Raw genomic sequence first — 21,024 nt, 5'->3', positions numbered from 1 at the left:
AATAATGGTTGAATTTAATTTATACAAACTGGCAAATTTGCTTGGGCACACTTTAGGACTGATTTGTTCCCAGGCTCTCTGGATAATTTTGTTTTCACTATCTGTGAAGGCAACTGGATGCAGCAGTAATGCTATTTTATGAATTATCCAGGTGTAAATAGTAGTAAGTAATGTAGCTGCGTCAGTTTCAGGGTCCTGATAGTGGAGCCATTATTGATGTAATTGTAACACCTTTAACAAATCAACATGTCCCCCGTTTCCTTTCCTTACCATTTGATTCGTGTGCGTCACAACACACAACAGTTTTGGAGTATCTGTAAAATGACAAATAAATGCAGACGCGGTGTGATCAAGTTGCTCAATCAGTTTTATTCAGGAGAAGGGGAGAAAATATTACTCAAGGAAACAAAAAAATCAGAAAGCTTCTGTCAGAAGCAGCCCTCGAACAAATCAGTTCTCTGAACAATCCTTCATTTCCATCCAACACTCACTTCTAATTTACATTAAAACTGATTAGTCTGAGATACTAACTTACTTCAAATAAATATATTTTCTTTTTTTTTTTTAGTCAATCTTTGTATTAAATCACAGCCAGTCAGTAACCACCAACACCCGACTCTGTACTCACACAGTCCGCTGCTGCCGCTGCCAGCAAACCCTGCAGCAGCACCGCCTCCCACATACACACCAGGCATAATGAATATACAATATGTTACACAGTTACAGTATGTACACTGCCTCTTTTACAGTAAAGACAATAAATGCTTCTCATTGCTATTTGCTTCAATCACGCAGAACATATTTAACAGTGAATTATAAAGTGTGGGAAATCTTTTCATCCTCTTATTTTTTTGTTATTTTACAAGCCCCATAACACTACTAAAATTATTTTAATGGATATTTACCTCAGTCTGACCACTCCCAAAAAAGAAAAAAAACAAACAAAATAAAAGAAAAAAAAATAATTTGTGGCATGTTTCAAAGGAAACCAAAAAGTGACAGAATGCTTAGAAGTGAGGAATTTAAAAAACCAAGAATGACGGAGCTCATTTATTCATAAACCATCAGTTACTGCCAAAGTGCTGTGGTTCAGGGTAGACGCAGTGCTGTAAACAGCACCAAGTTACATATGGCCTCCATATAACTTACACTTTTTATTACACTTTGCTTTATATAATAGCCTTAAAATACCAAACTTCCCTCGCGCACCTTCTGCCCTGTTATTTTCAGCGATAAATATCAAGTGTGTCATTTTAATAATTTAACAAATAATGCTGTCTTCCTCAAAATAAACTCAGGCATCACAAAAGTCAAAAATTCAGTGGGATATCTGTATGATGTTGCTTTTTAACATCATGGAGAGACGCTCACAAAACAGAGGCCGCTCACAAGATATGATGCAAATGAATCCTCCAATCTACATTTGTAAAGATAAGAGTCTCTTAAATGCTGAACACTGTCTTCTTCAAGTGAAGAGAGAAAAAAAATCAGTCAATCCAGAAGGTGATTTACATTAACTTGGTATTATTTTAGTTTTCTACTTTTGAGAAAAGAAGAAAAAAGAAGAAAAGTTGTTTTTTTTTTTTTTTTAAATTCTGATTGGTCCCCCGTTCTTGGGAATAAGATCATGACTTCTTGAATTGAGCGCTCTCATTCATTTCATCTTCTGCTCATATTTACACACCTTGGTCGTCCTCTGAGTGCAACACTGCACACACACACACACTCTCATACACACTTTCGGCTAGATTCACTCGCTTCAACTGGAACCCTCAGCTCATGAGCAAGGCATCATAGGATCCCCCTCCTTTTTCTTTTTTCTGTACTCCAAAGAGGCTCAATGGTAGAAACAGAGCTGAATGAGAAGCTTTGTACAGTTTTAGTGCAATCATACTTATAATATCTGATAGAACTCTACACAAAAGGACAACAGATGAAGAGGAAACACACACACACTCATACAGACTACACACACACTCACACAGTCCAGTTGTAGAGGATGTGCATGAATTCATCTCTGATATGTGAAACTACAAGCAAAACGTAACAGAAAAGAACAGGCTCTCATTTATAGTGTAAATTAGTTAAAACTCAAAGGACCCCATGAAACAGACGTTTAGAGCTCAGGAAGAAAGGAAAAATAAATGAATATATGAGTTGTGTTTTTTTTTTTTATCTTCAAGTAACTTAACATCTAAGAAGCTGAAGTAGAAACAACAGCGTGGAAAGTGTCTGTAATAACTTCTTGCTTTTCCTTTTCATGGGGTCTTTAAATTGCATCTCTCCGGTGACGTCGCTCGGACTAACAAGATGTTTCGGTCATTTTTACAACACAAACATTTAACATATATTAACACATCGCACTGTACATACGAGACTTATTTTCAGTGTTTGCAGGGAAACGTGGGGGAGACATTGTAGAGAAAAGGTAGTTTTTAGGGACAGTACCAATCTGCAACACCTGCCTCCTCCTTCCTGACCCCGATCGATTGATCGTGTAACTAGTGAGCGTCTACACTTTCAAAGCTCTTACTGTATGTGCACGAAGTTCCTTTCCTGACTTAACTTTCACTTCCGTCTCGTTCTGCCTGCCTCTCCTGATATCGTCCTGCTGCTCCTTTCTCCTCACGTCACACTAACACACAGGTCAATTTTCGGGTCGTTACATTCAAACGTGATGCTCTTTTTTTTTTTCTTTTTTTTTTTTTTTTTTGGCATGTGTACAGTGAATTGTGTAAAAGCGAGATTTGCAATAAAGTAAAGTTGCACGACAACAGGCTGCTAATCTTCCACAGCTCTTTAAGTACTGTATCAGCGAGGGGGACAGAATACGTCGCCCCCTTTATTGCACTTTTGTGTGAGATGGGGGATGAGAGAGAGAGGATGGGAAAATTGCAATCAGGAGAATCATCAGATTGTGTTCAGGGAATACTGGTTTCCTCCTCTCTGGGAAGAGCATTACTGGCAAAAACTGAAACATAAAAACAACGGCAAATAGAAAACACTCTCGTTTTAACCATGCACACGGTAGCATCAACACACATAATGAAGTGGGGGCTTTTTAATGTAACTGGGTCAAAGACATTCTTTTCATTCTGTGACTGGTTTGGTAGGATGTCAAATGTTTTTGAGAATGATCTATGAACTATAAACATGGTAAACTGTGGTGCGAAATATTCCCAAGCTTCAAGACATGTTCAATATCTCACTCACTCACACATACACACACACACACACACAAAGACACACTGGCCTTCGTCACACCTCACACCACCAGGATCTTGACTTCATCCTGTTCGTCGGGCCGGTAGAAGAAGGGGATGCAGGGGTTCTCCCCGAGGAAGGGGGGTGACCGTTGCCCTCCCAGGGGGTTCTGGATCTCCTGGAGCAGCTGCATGATCTGCTGGGCCGTGCCGTCCTCTGTGGGCACCATGGGCTTGGAGTCGGTCTGCGCCGACCCGGTTGCGAGCGTCTGAGGCGAGGGGGCTTCCTGGCCCGTAGGGGGGTCTGACAGAGGAATGACCTCCATGGCTTCTGCAGCAGAAAGAGAGAGGGAGAGGAGCAGAGAGGTGTTTTTATTCCTGATAGAAAGAACAGGGAGACATAGCTTCAACACAGACTTCAATTTTCTGACACTGAGACAGACTAAGTAACCTAATCAATGAATTAAAGGGATACTTGACCCAAAATCGATAATTCACCAATGGATTTTCATATAATGGCGGTGGATTGTGCTCACTTTTGAATTGTCCGAAACACACACTATGAAACATCCAAATACCTCCATACTGCTCGTCCGTACTGACCCAAGTTTCCTGAAGCCCTGACATGAAAAAGTTGTTCGGCAAAAATTAATTTGATCTCTGTTTTTAGCCTTGTTGTAGTAGTAGCTCCCAGTGGCTCTGTTGCGAGATGTTGGTTTGTCATTGTAAACCATTGGATGTCTGATGTAAACACAGAAGAACATTTCGCAGCAAATATGTTTGCAATTGGATGTTTCATATTGTGTGTTTTGGACGATTCAAAAGTGAGCTCTATCCTCTGCCATTATATGAAAATCCGATGCCAGCCGGACTCCCCCCCCCCCCCCCCGGAACTCCAAAAGCGTTTTGATGACTCCGAAAGTTCTCCTGCAGTATGATGAAGTATCCCTTTAAGTCAATTTTTCCTCAAACCCTGTCTTTCTGAATTATTGTTGCTTCTCTCCTTTTGTTTCTGTGTTAAGAACCTGTAAAATTCACAACTAAAATCAACAATGGACCTCTATCAGTCACACATACGACTCAACTTTGTGTGCATTAATAATATGAGACAGCACATTGTCCCGGTTGTGCCTACCTGCTCCGCTGGCTGCATTAAGCTCCATGTGTGTGTGTGCGTGGTGGTGCTCGTGGTGAACGTGATCCTCCCCGACAGGAAGCAGGTCGGGGTTCACTGTGCTCGTGCCGGCTACAGCTCCGGCGTAGCGGCTGTACCAGTCGTTCCTCTCGGCCACCAGCCTCATCACCAGATCCTGCAGCTCCGCCAGCTTCGCCTGAGAGAACAGACATGACAGAAAGGACACAGACGACGCTGTCAGCCGGGAGAACACTGACCCCTTGTAGCTTCTATCAAACATGGTTACTGATGACAATATGAGGTCATTTTTATCATGAAAGGAATATTATTCTAGGAGTTGGAAGAGTTTTCTGACTGAAGGAAAACTGACAGAAACATTTATTCACAGTACCTTCATCTCCTCCTTGTCCTGGGCCAGCATGCTGATGTACTGCTCCTTCTCCTGGTGTTTCTGCTTCATGATGGCCCGCTGATTCTGGTACAGGGCTATATACTCCCCTGGGAAGACAAACAGAGCACATAGTTATAAAAGAAACGTGTATGTGTGTGTGATGAAGACTTTTTTGTCAATTTCAATTATTTTGACATTAAAAAAACAAACAAAAGAAAACACAATAATCATCAGAGCAGTAATAAAAAACATGGCGTCGGCATTGTCTCACCTATAGTGTCGGTCTCTCCAGACAGCTGGATGCAGCGGTGCTCCAGCTCCTCCACCCTCTCCTTCAAGTCGGCTTTCTCTTGCATAAGCGAGGTGAAGCGCCGCTGAAGCTTCTCCATGGCAACTTGCAGGGCCTGATGAACTTCCACTGGCACTCCTCCTTCTAAGGATGAGACGTTGTATTTTATATCAGGATTACATACAGCATACTATGTCTATATTGTAGCAACCGACTATGATGTTTTCCTCACCTGAATGCTCGTGACTGTGTTCACAGTGACTGTGTTGGTGGTCGTGATCGTGGTCGTGGTCGTGGTCGTGCTCGTGCTCGTGGTCGTGCTCGTGCTCGTGATGATGGTCGTGATCAGACTTGTGGCTGTGTTGTTGCTGTTCGAGGCTGAGGGCCACAGCGACCTGGTGTCTGGCTGCCAAGTGCAGCCTGTGCTCCTCCTCAAATTGCCTTCTGGCCTCGTCCCTCTCTGCCTCCAACTGAGCCAAGGCTCCACGGATAAACTCCTCCTGTTGGAGGACAGGAAGCGTCGATGAGGATGTGAAACAGATGAACAAGGTGGAAAAAGTGTAATATCAAACTTTTTTGTCTTGTACACAAAGTAATGTCTGTGACTGGACCATACTAAAACCAACTAAAACGTTGCCTTCCAAATGTGTAATAAAAGTCAAAGCAAAAGACACAGACAACAGTTTGAGGGTAAACACTGATCACTCTCCTCACCATCTCTTTCTGGCTTTCAAAGTCTTCTGGGATGACTATGGAGGCGGACTTCTTTGGACTCTCTTGCAGGGACTGGCTTTCCACACCATCTCCTAAATTGCAAATTGACAAATTAAACTTGTTGGAGTCATAAATGTTGTTTCCAAATTCTTACAGGTGTGATCCCAACCTGTAATGCTAACTGATGACATGTACGGCGCATGACTGCAGAAGTTATCACCGTCCTTACATGCAACCTGCACACACCACGTCCACATTTGCAGACTTAAACTGCTATGGCTTCTCTCTGCCTGTAGGTGGCGCATGTTGAAACTAGAGCTGTGAGATCTAAAGATGTGATGCTGCTGCTTGACTGCTTGATGTCAGGTGCTTACTATCAATCACATTATTCCATTGTGTCTTGTGAAAGACTCCAGTTTCCAGTTTCAAGGTTTGTGTTTGGTTCTTTCAAATTTAACAATATGAGACAAGAATGCTTTTGTGCTGTTAAAAATGTGGGTCACAAAAACATGAATGCTACTAAAGTAACTTCATTGTTTGATGCTGAATTTCAAAGGAGCAAACAGGTATAACAGGAAAAATGTTCTGACAGTAAAAACAGAAATCTTACCTTGATCTCTTGATGATATTGCTAGAGCTGAGCTGCTGAGTAGCTCCTTCACCTCAGCCTTCAACTGATCATTGTCTCTGACTAACTGCTCCAAATGGTCCTGTGGGAGGAGACACAGAGTCATTGAAAACAGCGAGAATAGACAGTTGAAGAAAGTCCAGCTACAGCATATCTTAAATTTTTGCACTGGTTACCCGTTAGAACAAGAATCGAGTTCAAAATACTGCTCCTGGTTTATAAAGCACTACATGGCCTTGCACCTCAGTACATCACAGATATGCTCATCACTTACACCCCAGCAAGAACACTTCGGTCAACAGGCAGTGGCAATTTACTCATCCCTCGCACCAGATCCAAAGAAAGGGAGGCAGCTTTTAGTGTACATGCCCCACAAAAATGGAACACCTTGCCTGACACAGTTAGACATGCCACATCAGTAGCCATCTTTAAAAACAGATTAAAAATATTTTTTCAACAGCATTCTGTTGAACTGTGTGTGCGTGTGTGCATGTGTGGTTGTGTGAGTGGGTGCGCATGTATGAGTTTAAGTGTGTATGTGGTGAAGATGGCATACATATGTGAGTTTACTTGCACTTGCACTCTTCAAATGATTTCTAATTGATTTTTATATAACTGTTCTTACTGTAACTATGTATACTTGTTGTGAAACACATTGAGTCTGCCTTGTGCATGAAATGCGCTTTATAAATAAAGTTGAATTGAATTAAATTGAATCTTAAAGCATTATGTAACTTCTAATCCATACCGATTGATTTCTATACTATCACTGTGTCGTCGCCTGATTCTGAGCCTGAAGCAGTTAGTTTACATTCGTCAATGTGTTAAGTGGCTTGTTTGCTACACACTCACATACACAACACACTGTACAATAGTCATCTTCCTTAAATACACACCTGTGCCTGTTTGAGCTGACTGTGGCTCATCTCCAGCTGCACGCGGCTGTGGCTTTCGTCGTGCTGCAGCCGGTCCATGATCTGGCTCTGCTGCAGATACTGATGGTGCAGCTGTTCTCTCTCCGAGGCCAGGGTCTGGTAGCCGGCACAGTACTGCTGCAGGTGGGCCACGACCTGGTCCCGCTGCTCCAGCACACCCTGCGTCTCCTGACTCTTCAGTTGCAGCTGAAGGCAGAGGAATGAAGATGGAAGTTAAACCAAGAGGATGCAGAAAACAGCTGTGTTGTTAAAGATGTCTAGATATGATAGATAAAGATTCAGTGTGTGTGCGAGACCACACCTGTTCCTTGAAGTTGTGCAGTTCCTCTTGCAGCTCACCCATCCTGCGGGCCAGCTCCTTTTTCACGTGTTGCTCTGACTGGATGGCAGTGGTCAGCTCCATGTTCTCATTAGTCTGAACAAATGAAGGAGTAACAGGAATTTTGGCTTAAAGGCGATATTCTCCCTCCCTCTGAGATTAATACTTGTTATGAATGTGCTTTCTGAATTCATGAACCTCTAGTTGCTCTTTATTACAGAGGCACTGACCAAACTTTACAACAATAACCAGCTAACAACAAGACAAAAAAAAAAAACATTGTGAGGGTAAATAAAAATGCTACCAGGGCATAATGACAGCACTTTCAAATTAAGTAAGAAAAAAAAAATGTAATATGAAAAACAGCACACGCATCATTAAAAAGGGAATAGATTTTCAGCCTCACCAGTTTAACAAAACCGTTCTGCAGCTCAGCCAGTTGGTCCTTCAGCGTGCGGTTCTGGGTGAGAGCGCGGCTAATAGTGGCCTTGTCCGACTGCACGTCCTCCAACATGCGCCGGCGGTCCTCCTCCTCCTGGGTCTGGCTCTCCACCTGCCGCTCCATCTCACCCAGACGCGTCTCCTGCTCCGCACACAGGCGGCTCAGCTGCTCGTTATCTCGCAGCTGGGGGGGAAATATCACAGAGCTTAAGTACAACAGTGGTTCTAATGATCTTTGAAACGTTCAGCAAAGCACACACCAATCTGCGTTTCTTTAAAAAAGTCATGGGCAAATTAACTTTTTCTTGTGTGGATCAAGTTGTGTATGATTGGAGAAAACGATGTAGCACATACCTGTGCCTGGTACTGTGAAGTAAGAGCTTCTTTCTCCTGTTCTAGTCTGTTAAGGCTCTCTTGCAGGGCCACCTCGCTCTCCGATGGCCCCGAGGACTGAGACTGAAGCTCTGCATTATCAACCTCTCTCTCCTGGGATAATAATGCTGAGGTAGAGAAAAAGACAACAGTTATGAGTTTAATAGGTTTGCTATATTGAAATACACCACATGATGGATGGTAGGCATGTGCCCAGCCTTTTGAATGCTACAGCTTTCAATATCAGGCCGAACTACACTTTATGTACAAAAGTGCTTGTGATAATGCCTCACATAAGGTATAATGTAGCACTGGTATTAACGCTACTATGCAGGCAAACAAACCACAGCACCCTGACTCATTTATGACATTAAAGAAATCATAAAGGTAAACAAACAATTCACTTGTGTTTTTCACATTAAGGAGGCCATGGAGAATAGTGTAGGAAAGGAAGAAGCACTAGATGAAGGTAGTGTGCATCAAATACCTGCAGCGTTTCTCAGCTCTGCGATGCTGGCTTCTAGTTCCTGGACTCGGCTGATGTTTCTGTCCCTCTCCTCTGCAACCAATGACACCTACGCGGACATCGACACACACCGATTAGTCATTAGTTTGCACACCAGAATATTAATGATAATAAAAAACAAACACATAATTCTTGTTATTGTTAAAGCTACAGTCAATCGTCATGAATACGCTGATGTTTTGCATTGTTAACCTGTGTTAGCAGCTGCTCTGTTTTGTCCTTCCATATGCGTCCCTCCTCCTGGATCTGCTCTGCGTAACAGTCCCTCTCTGTCTTCAGCTGGGTGATCGACTCCAACAGCTACGACATCACACACATGAAGGAAAGAGTGAATAAACAAACAAAGAGCTTTTTTATCTCATGAGAGATAAAAAGGCAGGTGTTTACACGCTCAGTTTAAAGTAGTTTTGGGTGGTTTACTGTCAAGTGAGAAAAAAATGTCAGTTTTCAATCTTTACTTATCAAGTAATCAAAAAAAACAATGTTATGGAGAAAACTGTAATAGGAAGGTCCTTGTGCTCAGACCTGGTGGTTATGTGCCTCCAGCTGCTGCTTCTCCTCCAGCAGTAACTGGACCTGCTGGTTGGCACTGGTGGGATCTGACTGACTGGAGCACTGGAGGGAAAAAAACAACAACACAGGAGTGAAATGTTGGTAGATAACGTACAGTGACTACAAGGGTGAGTTTTAAAGTGTGTAAATGTTGTGCTTGTGTTTTAACACACCTGTTGCAACATGAGGTCAGCCATCTCCAGTCTCTTGCGTTGATCTTCCAGCTCCAGCCTCATCGCTCCGTTCTCCTGCGTTCTCAGCTTCAACTGCTCAGACAGCTCTGAGTTCTGCTGCTTCGACTCTTCACTCAAATTGCTGCAAAAACAAACATTGTTCACTGTATCAAACCAAACAGATCTGATAAGACTCGCGAGACTTGCTCATTGCCCATCTGTTGCTTTACGTGCAATCTACCCTCTTTAATGTCAAAGCAGTTCTTATCAAATCATCTGTTATGGACATCTTATCAAATTCATCTCCTTTCGTGAGCTCAGATACTTACTTTACTCTGAACACCTCTAGCCTCAGGCTGTCTCTCTCCCTTTCAAGCTCTTTGTTGTGCTTTAGACAAAAAGAAAAACATTTATCAGAAATAACAGACACTTGGCCAGCAGCATGTTAAAGCTCTGAATGCCATTTTAACAGCTGACACAAAGTATGTAGGTATTGCCTTTACATGTATTTTGCATGAGAAGTGGGTTTGTCTTGTGAATTGCATTTGCATTACAGAGAGTAATGACTGCAAACCTTTTCAAACTGTTTCTGCTGTGTTGAGACAGAAGAAAGAGTTCTCTCCAGCTCTGAGACTCTCTGCTTTGACGCCTGCAGACGGTTGTTCAGCTCCTCTGCCTCAGCTGTACACACACACACAGACACACACAAACTGTGAACTAACTGCTGCAGGGTTAAAATCTTGCCAAGATGAAAAATTATCAATCAATCAATTATCATTGCTGATTATAAAACGCACCTGATTTCTGTCGTGCAGCCTGTTGTGTGTATTGTAGTGCAGTTTGGAGCTCTGATTTCTCTGATACCAGAATACCAATGGTCTGAATGTGAACCTAGAAGGTGAAGGGCAAACAGGGAGTAAAGTTCTGTATTAGTCTATATAAAGTATGATTGCATTACAACAGAAACCACATTTTCTCTATATAGAGTACAGAGGGAGGAGGTTGCACGGTGGTGCAGTGGCTGCCCAAAGGTGTGAGTGTGAGCATGACTCGACGTGTCAGCCCTGACTGGCACCCTGTCCAGGGTGCAGGGTGTACCCTGCTGTCACCCAATGTCAGCTGACGTTGGCTCCAGTCCCCCTGCAACCCTATAAGGATCAGTGGTAGAGCTAATGGACGGATGGATGAATAAATGTTTGTCAGGGATAGCAATCAGGGGAGGAAGGGTTGGAAAGAGGAGGATGTGTTCTCTAATCCAATTTTTATCTATTTCAGGAACTTTGACATTATATATTCATGACATGATACATTACACTGAAATTTTATGAAACATTTTTGGCACTTCTCCTGTGGGAAGATACAGTTTCAGAAAAGAAAAAAAACACTACACAAATTCAATTTAGTTTGGGCACAAGATTTTACCTGTAATTGTTCCCGCATGGCTCCCTGCTCTTTTGAACATCTCTGCTCAAATTCTTTTCGCTCCTGTAGGAAATACAAAACAGTTCATGAATGACCAGGCAGGAAGTGAAAATTCAGTAGACCAGAAGAAAATTGGAGACAGGAATGAAAAGACACTCAAGCAGACAGAGGGGAAAAAATATTGTTTACCTTTTGTAGTTGATCCGTGAGCCCCTGAGATTGCTGTGCCTGCCAAATCAACAGGATGTAATTAATTTTTTATGAAGAAATTTAAAAGGTTTGGGAAAGATCAACATGTATTTCATGACCCCTGCAGTGCAACCCAATTCTATAAACCATAACTACAGCTCTGGCACAAAGGACCTCAAGTGCATGCCAGACAGGACAGGGATAGCAGAAAAATATTGAAATAATGAACTTGTGCTGTTGGTTATTTATGTTATATAAACCTTTTGAGTTTAATGTTGTTAGTGTGTTAAACTAGTTTAAGAAAGCCGTACATTTTGGCATCTACTGTCACTAGTTACTACAGTTCTTGGTTAATCTTGGTAGAAATGTATTTAAATCAACCCAAGTGAAAGACAAATAAATAACATGAAAAACATGCATGACTTCTCCCACTGTGTGGTTACTCAAGATGAGGTACAGAATGCATACAGCACATGCACTGATGTGGTAATTAATAGTGGGAGGACTGGAAAAAGATGCACACAAATACACACACACACAGCTTCTTACCAGCTGGTCTAGCTGGGTATTGAGCTGAGAGTTTGTTAGGTTGCTGGACTCCAGGGCGGCTGCCAGCTCCTGGTTCCGACTCTATCACGTGCACACATGCATCCGGGAAAGGAAAGAAAAAATAAACAAAAAAAACAAGACAGGGATAAAGTGCAGTGGCAAAAGTCAAACAAAGAACACATAGGAGGAGAAAAATTCAAATGTGAATCATTAACATGAAGGCAAACAATAGCACCATTACATGAAAAATGTGGTTTTAACTCATTGAGTGCCATTGACGTATTTATACGTCAATCAAAATCCAACGCTTGAGTGCCATTGACGTATATATACGTCAAATGCAGTTTTCTGCGGCTGGTAAATGGGGACGCTCTCGCGCACACTGTGAGTAATTTTGGGGCTTCTGGGATGTGTAGAACGAAGAAGACTGTAGATCAGAGCAAGAAGTGAAGAGGAAGGAGAAGACGAGTGCGATCGGTACAGAGATAAAAAAGTTGGGAAGAGTTTCTATTTCTAGAGGAAAACGACGGGCAGAGCCTGGAACAAGTGTAACGTGGAGCTGGAGGAAAGCTTAGCCACGGATGCTATTAGCATAGCTCCAGCATGAAGTGATCGGAGGAGGCAGGAAAGGTAAACTGATCTAGATGATCAGCACTGAAATGCCGAAGCGAAAGCGGATCGCGGAGTCAGTTTCACCAGTTGCTGTAAACCGACGTCGTGACGACGAACCGAGAGATCAGCGCGGTGCGTCGCTGCCGCGGCCGCGTCCAGCACAGAGGCTGAAGACGCCATGACGTCTCCCTCCCTCCTTCAGAGACGAGGGGAAGCAGCAGGAGGAGAAGTAGGAGAGGGGAGGGGCAGAGAGGGGGTGAGGGGAGGGGGGAGGAGGGGGTTAGGAGAGGGTGAGGGGGCAGCAAATGCAGGAGGAGTAGGAGAGCAGGCATCACTCTGCATAGTAGGACTCCTACTTGTTGTATTTTAGTTTTTTTTTTTTTTGTAGCTACAATGAAAAAACATGTGAAATGAAATTTTCAGATGTCTTACATGTTTCTGAAGCCAAAATTAAAACGGATAAATCACTGTTTGTCTTGAGAGACTCTCTTTCACAAAAATGCATTTTTCTCAGCTTTCTAGAAAAAAAGTGGTCTTTTTGGTGCAACCAGGCTCTATTCAACTTAAGATAAATTAAGAATGGAACAAGGTACAAACAAATGGTTTTTCCCTAGTTAAATAGAGAGTCTCCTCTTTCCTTTGAGCTATTTTGTGTTTTCAGAGTCATAATACAAAATATTCTCTTGGTCTTAAAATATTACTCAAAATGCCCCGAAACGCTGGCACATGGCACTGACCATTTTATAAAAGGGCTGGCACTCAATGAGTTAATAATGAGACGTGAAGCAAATAATTAAAATACATGAGGGCTGTTAAACCAGTTGGAAATTAGTGAAGCCTTTTATAACCACCTATTTATGTATCATTTGTATGATGTGAACAGGATCCACGTGAGCTCAGTTTGTCATATGCCCAGTGGAAACAGATACCACGTTACACTTAATGAGCAACTCCATGAATCACACCACACTGTGGTCACTGAAATAACATTACATGGTGTTAAGGGGCAAAACAGAGCTTTCAGGGCAACTTTAAATATCTACCACTACACTACACCGCTTCTGAACAAGGACACAGCCTATGTATATACTCTCAGGATTCTTTGAAATTCCATTTAATTTGCAAGAGTTTCATGGTATTTAAATTTTTTACAGAAGTTAAATCATCTATGAAGTCAAATATCAATTCAGACATTCACTCCTTTAAGACTCCTTAATTGAAGCTCTAGAGTCACTTGGGAGTACATATGATGTACTCTGTGTGGCTAATGAAACTAGAAAAAAAGGAAAAGGTCACACTCGCACAAAGAGTCACAGTGAATTTTGGTCAGATTACATTGCTAATGCTGAAAGCATGATGCATACTAATTCAGACAGCAAGCTAGCGTACTATCCAATAATTAACATTCAGGGGCTGCCAGAGTAAATCCAATCTAGGGACTGATTTCAGTTTCCCCTTTATACCGAGTCACACCGAGATAAAACTGATCCCAAGTTCAACAAAAATGTTGCAGCTGCTGCTGTAAATACCACAACATGGAGAGACTATTGTATGACTTACTTGACCATCATCTAGTCTGGGTTTCAACACAAATCTTTAGGTGGCAGAAAATACTGGATTTCCATCTTACCTCCAGTTCTCTCTCTCCGACAGAAGGTGCATCTCCATTCACATAAGCAGCAGATGACTGAAATGACACATCACAAATGCACATCAATCAGAAAATTCATAATGTTTTCATCACGCTAACAATAATCTACTACCACATGTCTGAAGCTGAAACAGCGTGAATGCATTGCAGATGCACATTGTTTAGTCAGCGGTGGTAAGACCTGCATTTCACCACCATGTGCATCAACACTACTTGAACGTATTTTCTTCAGAATAACAGAGTAATGTATCACCTGCTATTACAACAGCCAGATATATATTAATCATTCAAGATAGTGAAAGGTCAGTGTTGACTATGTCTCAGAAAATGGACAAAAAGCACAATCTTGTTGCCGTTTTACTGCTGACACTGCAAATCTGCACTGAGTTCAAAAGGAATTTATCAAGCTGGATGGTGCACCAGTTGATGCTGTCAATATGCTTGAGGCCATTGGGAACAACTGGCATATTTAAAAATGCTTCCAAGGCATTCCTGCCAAGAATAGATGCAACACACCCTCAGTGAGGGTGCACATCAGTGGCACTGTGTTATTGTTATTGTTGAATGTGTGTGTGCGTGAGAGACGTGAGATGATATTGGTGCCTCTAAAATCATACCCCAGAGACCAGGCCGTTTAGTTGCTGGGAGAGTTGTCGCAGGCTCTCTGTGGAAGACAGGGGTCTGCAGGACAAAGACAGGTACATGCACATTTAAAATACACACAGAATTGACATTTTTTTCACATAATGTGCAATAAATCAACAAATTCTAAATACGATGCTCTTGGTGGCAAATGCCAGTTTTAGAGGAAAACTTTATAAATAAAATATAATCCAGTCCACATGCATGGATATATCTCTGTATTATAATATGAGTGTGGGCAGTGGCAGTGAGGACTCGGAGTCAGGTAACCCACCTATTTTCCTCTGTTAAATTCTCATTGCCATTGGTATCAGGGTAGTCCTAAAGAGAGAGACAGATGAAAAGCAGAGGAAAGGGTGAGACAGTCAGGCAATAACATTTAAGAAGAGGGGATTTCTTTGATGATACAGCACAACGTAACAAACAAGTGCAAACAAGTAGAGATGTCGCAAATCAGTTGTTTTCAGCAACTCTTACACTAGTAGTACCTGTGGAGCAATTAGCTACAAACCTATGAGAGTCATAATGCTAAGACTTGTAATCGTGGGTGTGACAGACAGACAGACAGACAGACAGACAGGAGTAAGAATAACAGAAATGAAACAGAATCTGAGCAGCAGAGTCAGAAAGAGAAAAAGAGAAAATAGAGTGAGAGTGAGAGACACACCTGCAGGTCAGTGTTGTGACCGACAGACTCAGGGTTATTAGTAGTGTTAGCACTAGCAGGGTTAGACACAGGTGAGCCACGGCCTGACTCCCCCCGTGAGTCCTCCAGCAGCTGAGGAACTGAAGACCCCATGGGCTCCACATCAGCAAAGTTCTGAGGTGACACACACACACAAAATAAATGCACACACTGGTTTAATGGCACCAAAAAAGAGCAGTTGATTAAAAAAAAGAAAAAAGGAAAACAAAAGCAACAGCCAGGCCACAAGGACAATGCAAATGTGTGTAATGCACAAAAATAACTTGACCTAAGGTGAGAGTTCAATTGAGACAACTATGTCAATTAATGTAATTTACATATTAAGATGAACGTATGAGAGTCCACAACCTAGGAGGACATGAGAATAGGAATAAACAGTAAAAACTTGTTTGTATTTATTTTTTGGTTAGCAATCTACTGCACTTTAATGTAAGTTTCGTTATACTTGTAGCTGTTTCACTGATGATGCTGCAGTTTTGCCTTCCTACCTACCAACCGAACCTCTTTCTAAAAGTGAGAGTGAAAGCACTGGAGGAACTGAGGCAGTGTAAGTGCCGATGCTAATTTGACCGACTGATAATCAACTTTTCTCTGAGTTCTGCTTACTGAGTTTGATGTGATCAAAAAATTTGCAATGATACAACCCCTTTAAGAGCGCAAGTATGCAAGCAAATAAAAACAAAAAACAAAAGAGCAGCGATGAGAACACAGTTAAAAAGTTAAAACAGACACATATATTTCTTGTTTTCCCAGATGCTTTGCTTGCATGACGCACACGAGAGCAGATAACAGCCATGCAACAACTAAGACTCATGCCACCTACTGTGGAAACCTTGCCCTATTCAAAGTGAACTTCAACTACTCCAATAATAAATGGATGAACTCTGAGAAACATCTGATAACCCTCTATAGTTGAGTGTTCACTCAAACTCATCTCATGCTTAATGGCCTATGCAACAGAGAGTAAGTGAATTAGACATTAGAGATAAGAGGTAAAAATGGGGAAATGAGGTACAACATTAAATACCACATGAGGAGCATCTATTTACAGCAGGGGGAGGCGGGGTGCAGAGACAGAAAAAAGACAAGCAGGGGAAGAAACAAAGAAAGGAAACAGAGAGAGATAGACAGAAGCTCACCTGACTGTTGCCATAAGGAGGAAGGACTACTCCATTGCTTTGACTAAGTGCTTTGAGAATACTGTCAAACTACAGGAAGGAAGAAACAAGGGCAGAGAGTGAAAGAGATGTGAAAGAGGAGGGAACGGTTCAAAAGTGACAGTGCTATAGTCAAACAGACACAGAGAAGCAGCTGCTACAAGAAATCTTAGAGGGAGGGGGTAGAAAAGAGAGGAGGGTGTGTAATGAGGAGAAACTGAGGCACGTACGACTGACCTCTCGGGTTAATAAATAATAAGCTGCATTTGTGGAACCTTAACGCTATCGATTATCCCTATAACCCTAACATTACTCAAGTAAAGTAAACACCTAAATCAGAATATCATCATCAACATTGTCTAAATGTTGCTTTTGTGCATGATCCCCGACTGAAAACCTCCTCTATGAGCTATACAAACTGACACATTTAACTTAAACTATCTCCCTTTACTATGATGATATGCAATAATTAACTGCCTACTGTTATTCATCATTATACAGTATAACGAAAACTTAGATAGTATTCCCTCACTTAAGGCTAAAGGACTTAAACACTTTAGTTAAAATTTAATCAGGTAAAAAATAACGTGATAAATCTTCATTATGTCTCAGGTCTGTCTCTGTTTTGACCCCGACAAACAAACTCCTGGTGGGTGCACTGCTGCCAGCACTCACAGTTTTGCATGTGTGTAGCCAGTCTTTGCCCACTACAAAATCAAACATGTTCCCGGCAGAATATTGCATCAGAACAAATAGTGAGACCGAGCAGCGAGCTGTGGAGCTGCGACGAGCCCAGATTCCCATTAGGCTTAGAAAATTACTGACCAACATAGTCTGTGGTAAACTGACCTGGGGGGGTCAGTCAGTGTACGTGAAAGCTGTGCGCTTGAGTCACATGCCTGACTGTGTGTGTCCTTACTGGGACTCTCAATTTGCTTATATGAGATTAAAAACATACTACAGGAGGAGACAGGCTTGGTATGAGCTGTGATGATAACCAAATAGGTAAATTACCTGATGCTGAAAGTGTCACTGGCAGACATGTGACTGTGTAATTGGCTGACCTTTTTTTGACATCTCAGTCACTAGCGCAAATAACCAAACACTGACCTTGTAACAACACTTTCCACTTCAGTGAGGTCCAATAAATTATTAGTTAAAAAAATTTGACATATTAAAAACCATTACGTAATTAGTCACTGCCTGCATTATTATAGGCATTTAACTGCATTAAATACATGCAGCCACTCAGTTCCTTCAATCAGAGCGAAATACAGGACAAAACCAAAAGCTATCAATGCAAACCGACAACAACAAGTCTGTCAGATGCATATGATTGTGTTAATGTTATCATGACTAAAACATCCATATCAGATAAGTTGGTTCATATAGCATAACGCAATATGCAGACTGATGGTCTGTTGATAATTACAGATAACATACTTGTCATAAGTGAAGTTCTCGCTATGTGAACTAGCAATTCACTGCAGTCTGAAGAAAATGCCTCACCGTTTACATTTGTCTAATAACCTGAGAGTAGCCACTGTTGTGGTTGGGAGTTTAACCATCTCTGTCTCTACTCTGGTGTCCTTTTTGAATAAACATTAGGCCTACTTCCACCCTGCAGATATTGTAGGTGTTAAGTTAAGGTTGTTAAGGCTGCAGCTGTGTTGTTTGCACTGTGTGTGTCTGATAGCCTGGAGGAACACATTTGCCAACTTGACAGTAATTCAGCCGCATCAGTTCAAACACGGATCTATTTTGTGATCAGTGGCTAAGCACGCCATTATAAATCACTAAGTTAAAGAAAACAAAGAATAAAGCACCTTTTCTACAAGCACGATTATTCTGCTGTGAACACTCGATCTGCATCAGTGGTTAAATTTACAAATGAAAAAAAAACTTCACTAGGTTTGACAAACCAGAAATGTCAAGGACAAAGACAGACTGTCAAGCACAAAGAGAGGTTGTTATTTGACCAAGAAAGGCAGATTGTCAAGCACGCAAGTAAACGGCACCGACTTACATTGATTGGAGAGTTTCTATCTGTTGAAGATGCATCGTGTTGGCCCGGTCCTTTCACCTTCCTCTTCTTCTTGGCCCCTGCTCCTCCACCTCCTCCACCACCCTTTTCTCCTCCTACACTGGTAGGGGAGCTCTTCTGCTGAAATTCCTTCAGCTGAGCAGCACATGAAAGGAGGAAACAATAGATGCGTGAAGAGGAATGCGGCAAGTATTTCTTGACTGGCACAAAGAAAATCCATCTGCTACTATTTTATAAGAGCCACAATATTTCCTATCATTACTTTATTCAGATCAAACAACTTCCACCTCTTACATCTTCATATCAACTTCCCGTGTGGTCTTGACAGGCTAAATGAGTTAGTAAATGTGAATATGGTCTGGCATAAAGCCAAGGATGCACTGCTGCCATTCTGACAACACACCAGCTTCTCAAAAAGATCCGGTTTCAATCCTACACTGGACCACATATCCACTGCAAACAGGTTATTGACTCTGTATTACTCTGTCTTGCTTGTTCAATGGCTTATTGTTCCAAACCAAACAAGACGAAGCTGATAACTTGCGGCACATCTACAGTTATGAGTGGTTTACCCCATGTGACAATTAAAGCATACCTTCACTTCGCCTGAGTGTGTTTGGGCATGAGGCCTGCTGTGACAGCTGTCGATGGTGGTGGTGGGGGGGATCAAAGGGGAACTACTGGAGCTGGCATTTCTAAAAACACCGGGGTTATGCCAAGCGTTATCATCACCACCACAACCACTCATCCACGGAGATTGTGGAGCAGCAAGAAAAATGCTGACGATTCATTCCCCCCCCCCCAAAGCTAACATTTCACAGCTGATAAGGCCATCTTCTTCCTGACTAGCCTAACAGCTACACCTACCTAGCCAAAGCACACACACACAGCAGCAGGAGGACAGCCAGTGAGGAGGGGTGTCACCTGTCAAAACAGTCCCCGTCATTCTGCCCGGCTAACTGTGCTAACACTGCTAAGTCCACTATTTGTTTGACTTTAGGGATGTTTTTATTGGACATTGCTAGGGCAAGGGAGCTGCTCTGCAAGATAAGATACAAAGCTGGTCGCTAGCTGCTGTGTAGCAGTCTTAACACTTCACACATCACCAACTACCCATAGGTGTTATAGCCAGATTGCTAACGCTAACTTAGCTCCGGTTTGCTAATAACTACATTAAACGTTAGCCAGAAAAGACTCATGAAACCAACAGGCAAAGCTCGTAAGTTCAATTAAGCAATGGCTAACTAAACTACATGGGATGGTGTTAATGTCTCAACGAAGTAAAATAAATAAATAAAAAAAATAGTCTGCATAACCTGGTAAAAGTTAATGCTATCACTAGAGGCCCAGCGTAAGCCCCCGGCCTCTCCTGCGCGATGAAGCCGGGAGTGGAGCGCATACGGAGGGGACAAGCGCCAGCGCAGAGGTCGGGCGACGTGTAACGTAATGACAACACCCCTTCTCCGTACAGACATTTGTGAACGCAGAGTCAAAAAACAAAAACAAAAGACCAACAGCACTGAGCCCACAGGCGAGAAGCAGCACCAGGGGGGTTCCCGTGATATTGAGACGGGTCAGTTGTAAATTACTTTACCTTTTTCTTAGCTGCAGCGAGTTTGATTTGCCTGCTCTGGTCGGCCATCCTGCTGCTCTGCCGTTCAACCGACCGAACCACGTCATCAGTTCGGTGCCTGGTCGCGTGTCCGCCAGTGGAGGGCGCGCTGCTTCACCGTGATGATCCTCTAACCCTGTCCTCACCTCAGAAAACACACCTCCTCCAGGTAGGTAGGTGTAGCTATCACACAAGCCAGGACTAGTTATTTTTTCTATGTCATGATCTACTTTACAAAGCCATGTAAAAGGCACATTGTCATACTGTAAACAAGAACCCATTGTGACTTGACTGTCTTATTTCCTTCTTTGCTGCTCATCTTGTGTACTCATGTCCTTGTTAATCAATTAAGCTAAAATAAACATACAAGACATGAGAAAAGGGAAGTCTCTTATGACAATGCATATCTTGATAATCAGTTAAAGGGCTAATACAGAAATGAGAAAAGGGAAGTCGCTTATGACCATGCATATCTTGATAATCTAATACTAATGCAGGGGAAGCATAGATGGCCGACCTCATCATGGTATGCATGTGTGGATTTCAGCCAGTCCTTATGCAACTGGAGAAAAGCACTTGGGTGGTGTAAACCATGTGAGAACTTGCAAAATGTTAGATAGACCACGCCTAAGATTCTAATTTTTTACCATGACATTACACTAAAAATGACAGTAACAAAACAATTAGCCTATATATTTATTATTTGTACAATTAAATAAGCAAAGTATCCCCTGTGGTGTTGTCATGTACAACAGTTTGCAA

The 21,024-nt window shown here is 42.2% G+C and overlaps 1 protein-coding gene across 1 annotated transcript; it reads right to left on the bottom strand.

Moving 5' to 3' along the window:
* Positions 1-349: 349 nt before the first annotated feature.
* Positions 350-20,330, bottom strand: golga2 (golgin A2; the record flags this gene model as incomplete). The annotated part of the gene is given in 28 exon segments (XM_083983590.1): positions 350-3,534; positions 4,339-4,534; positions 4,730-4,836; positions 5,001-5,162; positions 5,251-5,518; positions 5,733-5,824; positions 6,343-6,442; positions 7,257-7,481; positions 7,597-7,710; positions 8,021-8,239; positions 8,410-8,555; positions 8,915-9,002; positions 9,146-9,253; positions 9,479-9,568; positions 9,679-9,820; positions 10,008-10,066; positions 10,253-10,359; positions 10,476-10,569; positions 11,101-11,163; positions 11,290-11,328; positions 11,839-11,919; positions 14,081-14,137; positions 14,719-14,782; positions 15,018-15,064; positions 16,589-16,657; positions 18,633-18,785; positions 20,245-20,298; positions 20,301-20,330. Coding segments are annotated over 28 exon segments (3,243 nt in total). The 3' UTR covers positions 350-3,265.
* Between the last annotated feature and the right edge of the window lie 694 nt (positions 20,331-21,024).

The sequence above is a fragment of the Trachurus trachurus genome (assembly GCF_905171665.1).
Source record: "Trachurus trachurus genome assembly, chromosome: 12".
Taxonomy (NCBI): Eukaryota; Metazoa; Chordata; class Actinopteri; order Carangiformes; family Carangidae; genus Trachurus; species Trachurus trachurus.
This window is presented reverse-complemented; position numbering and strand designations above follow the sequence as displayed.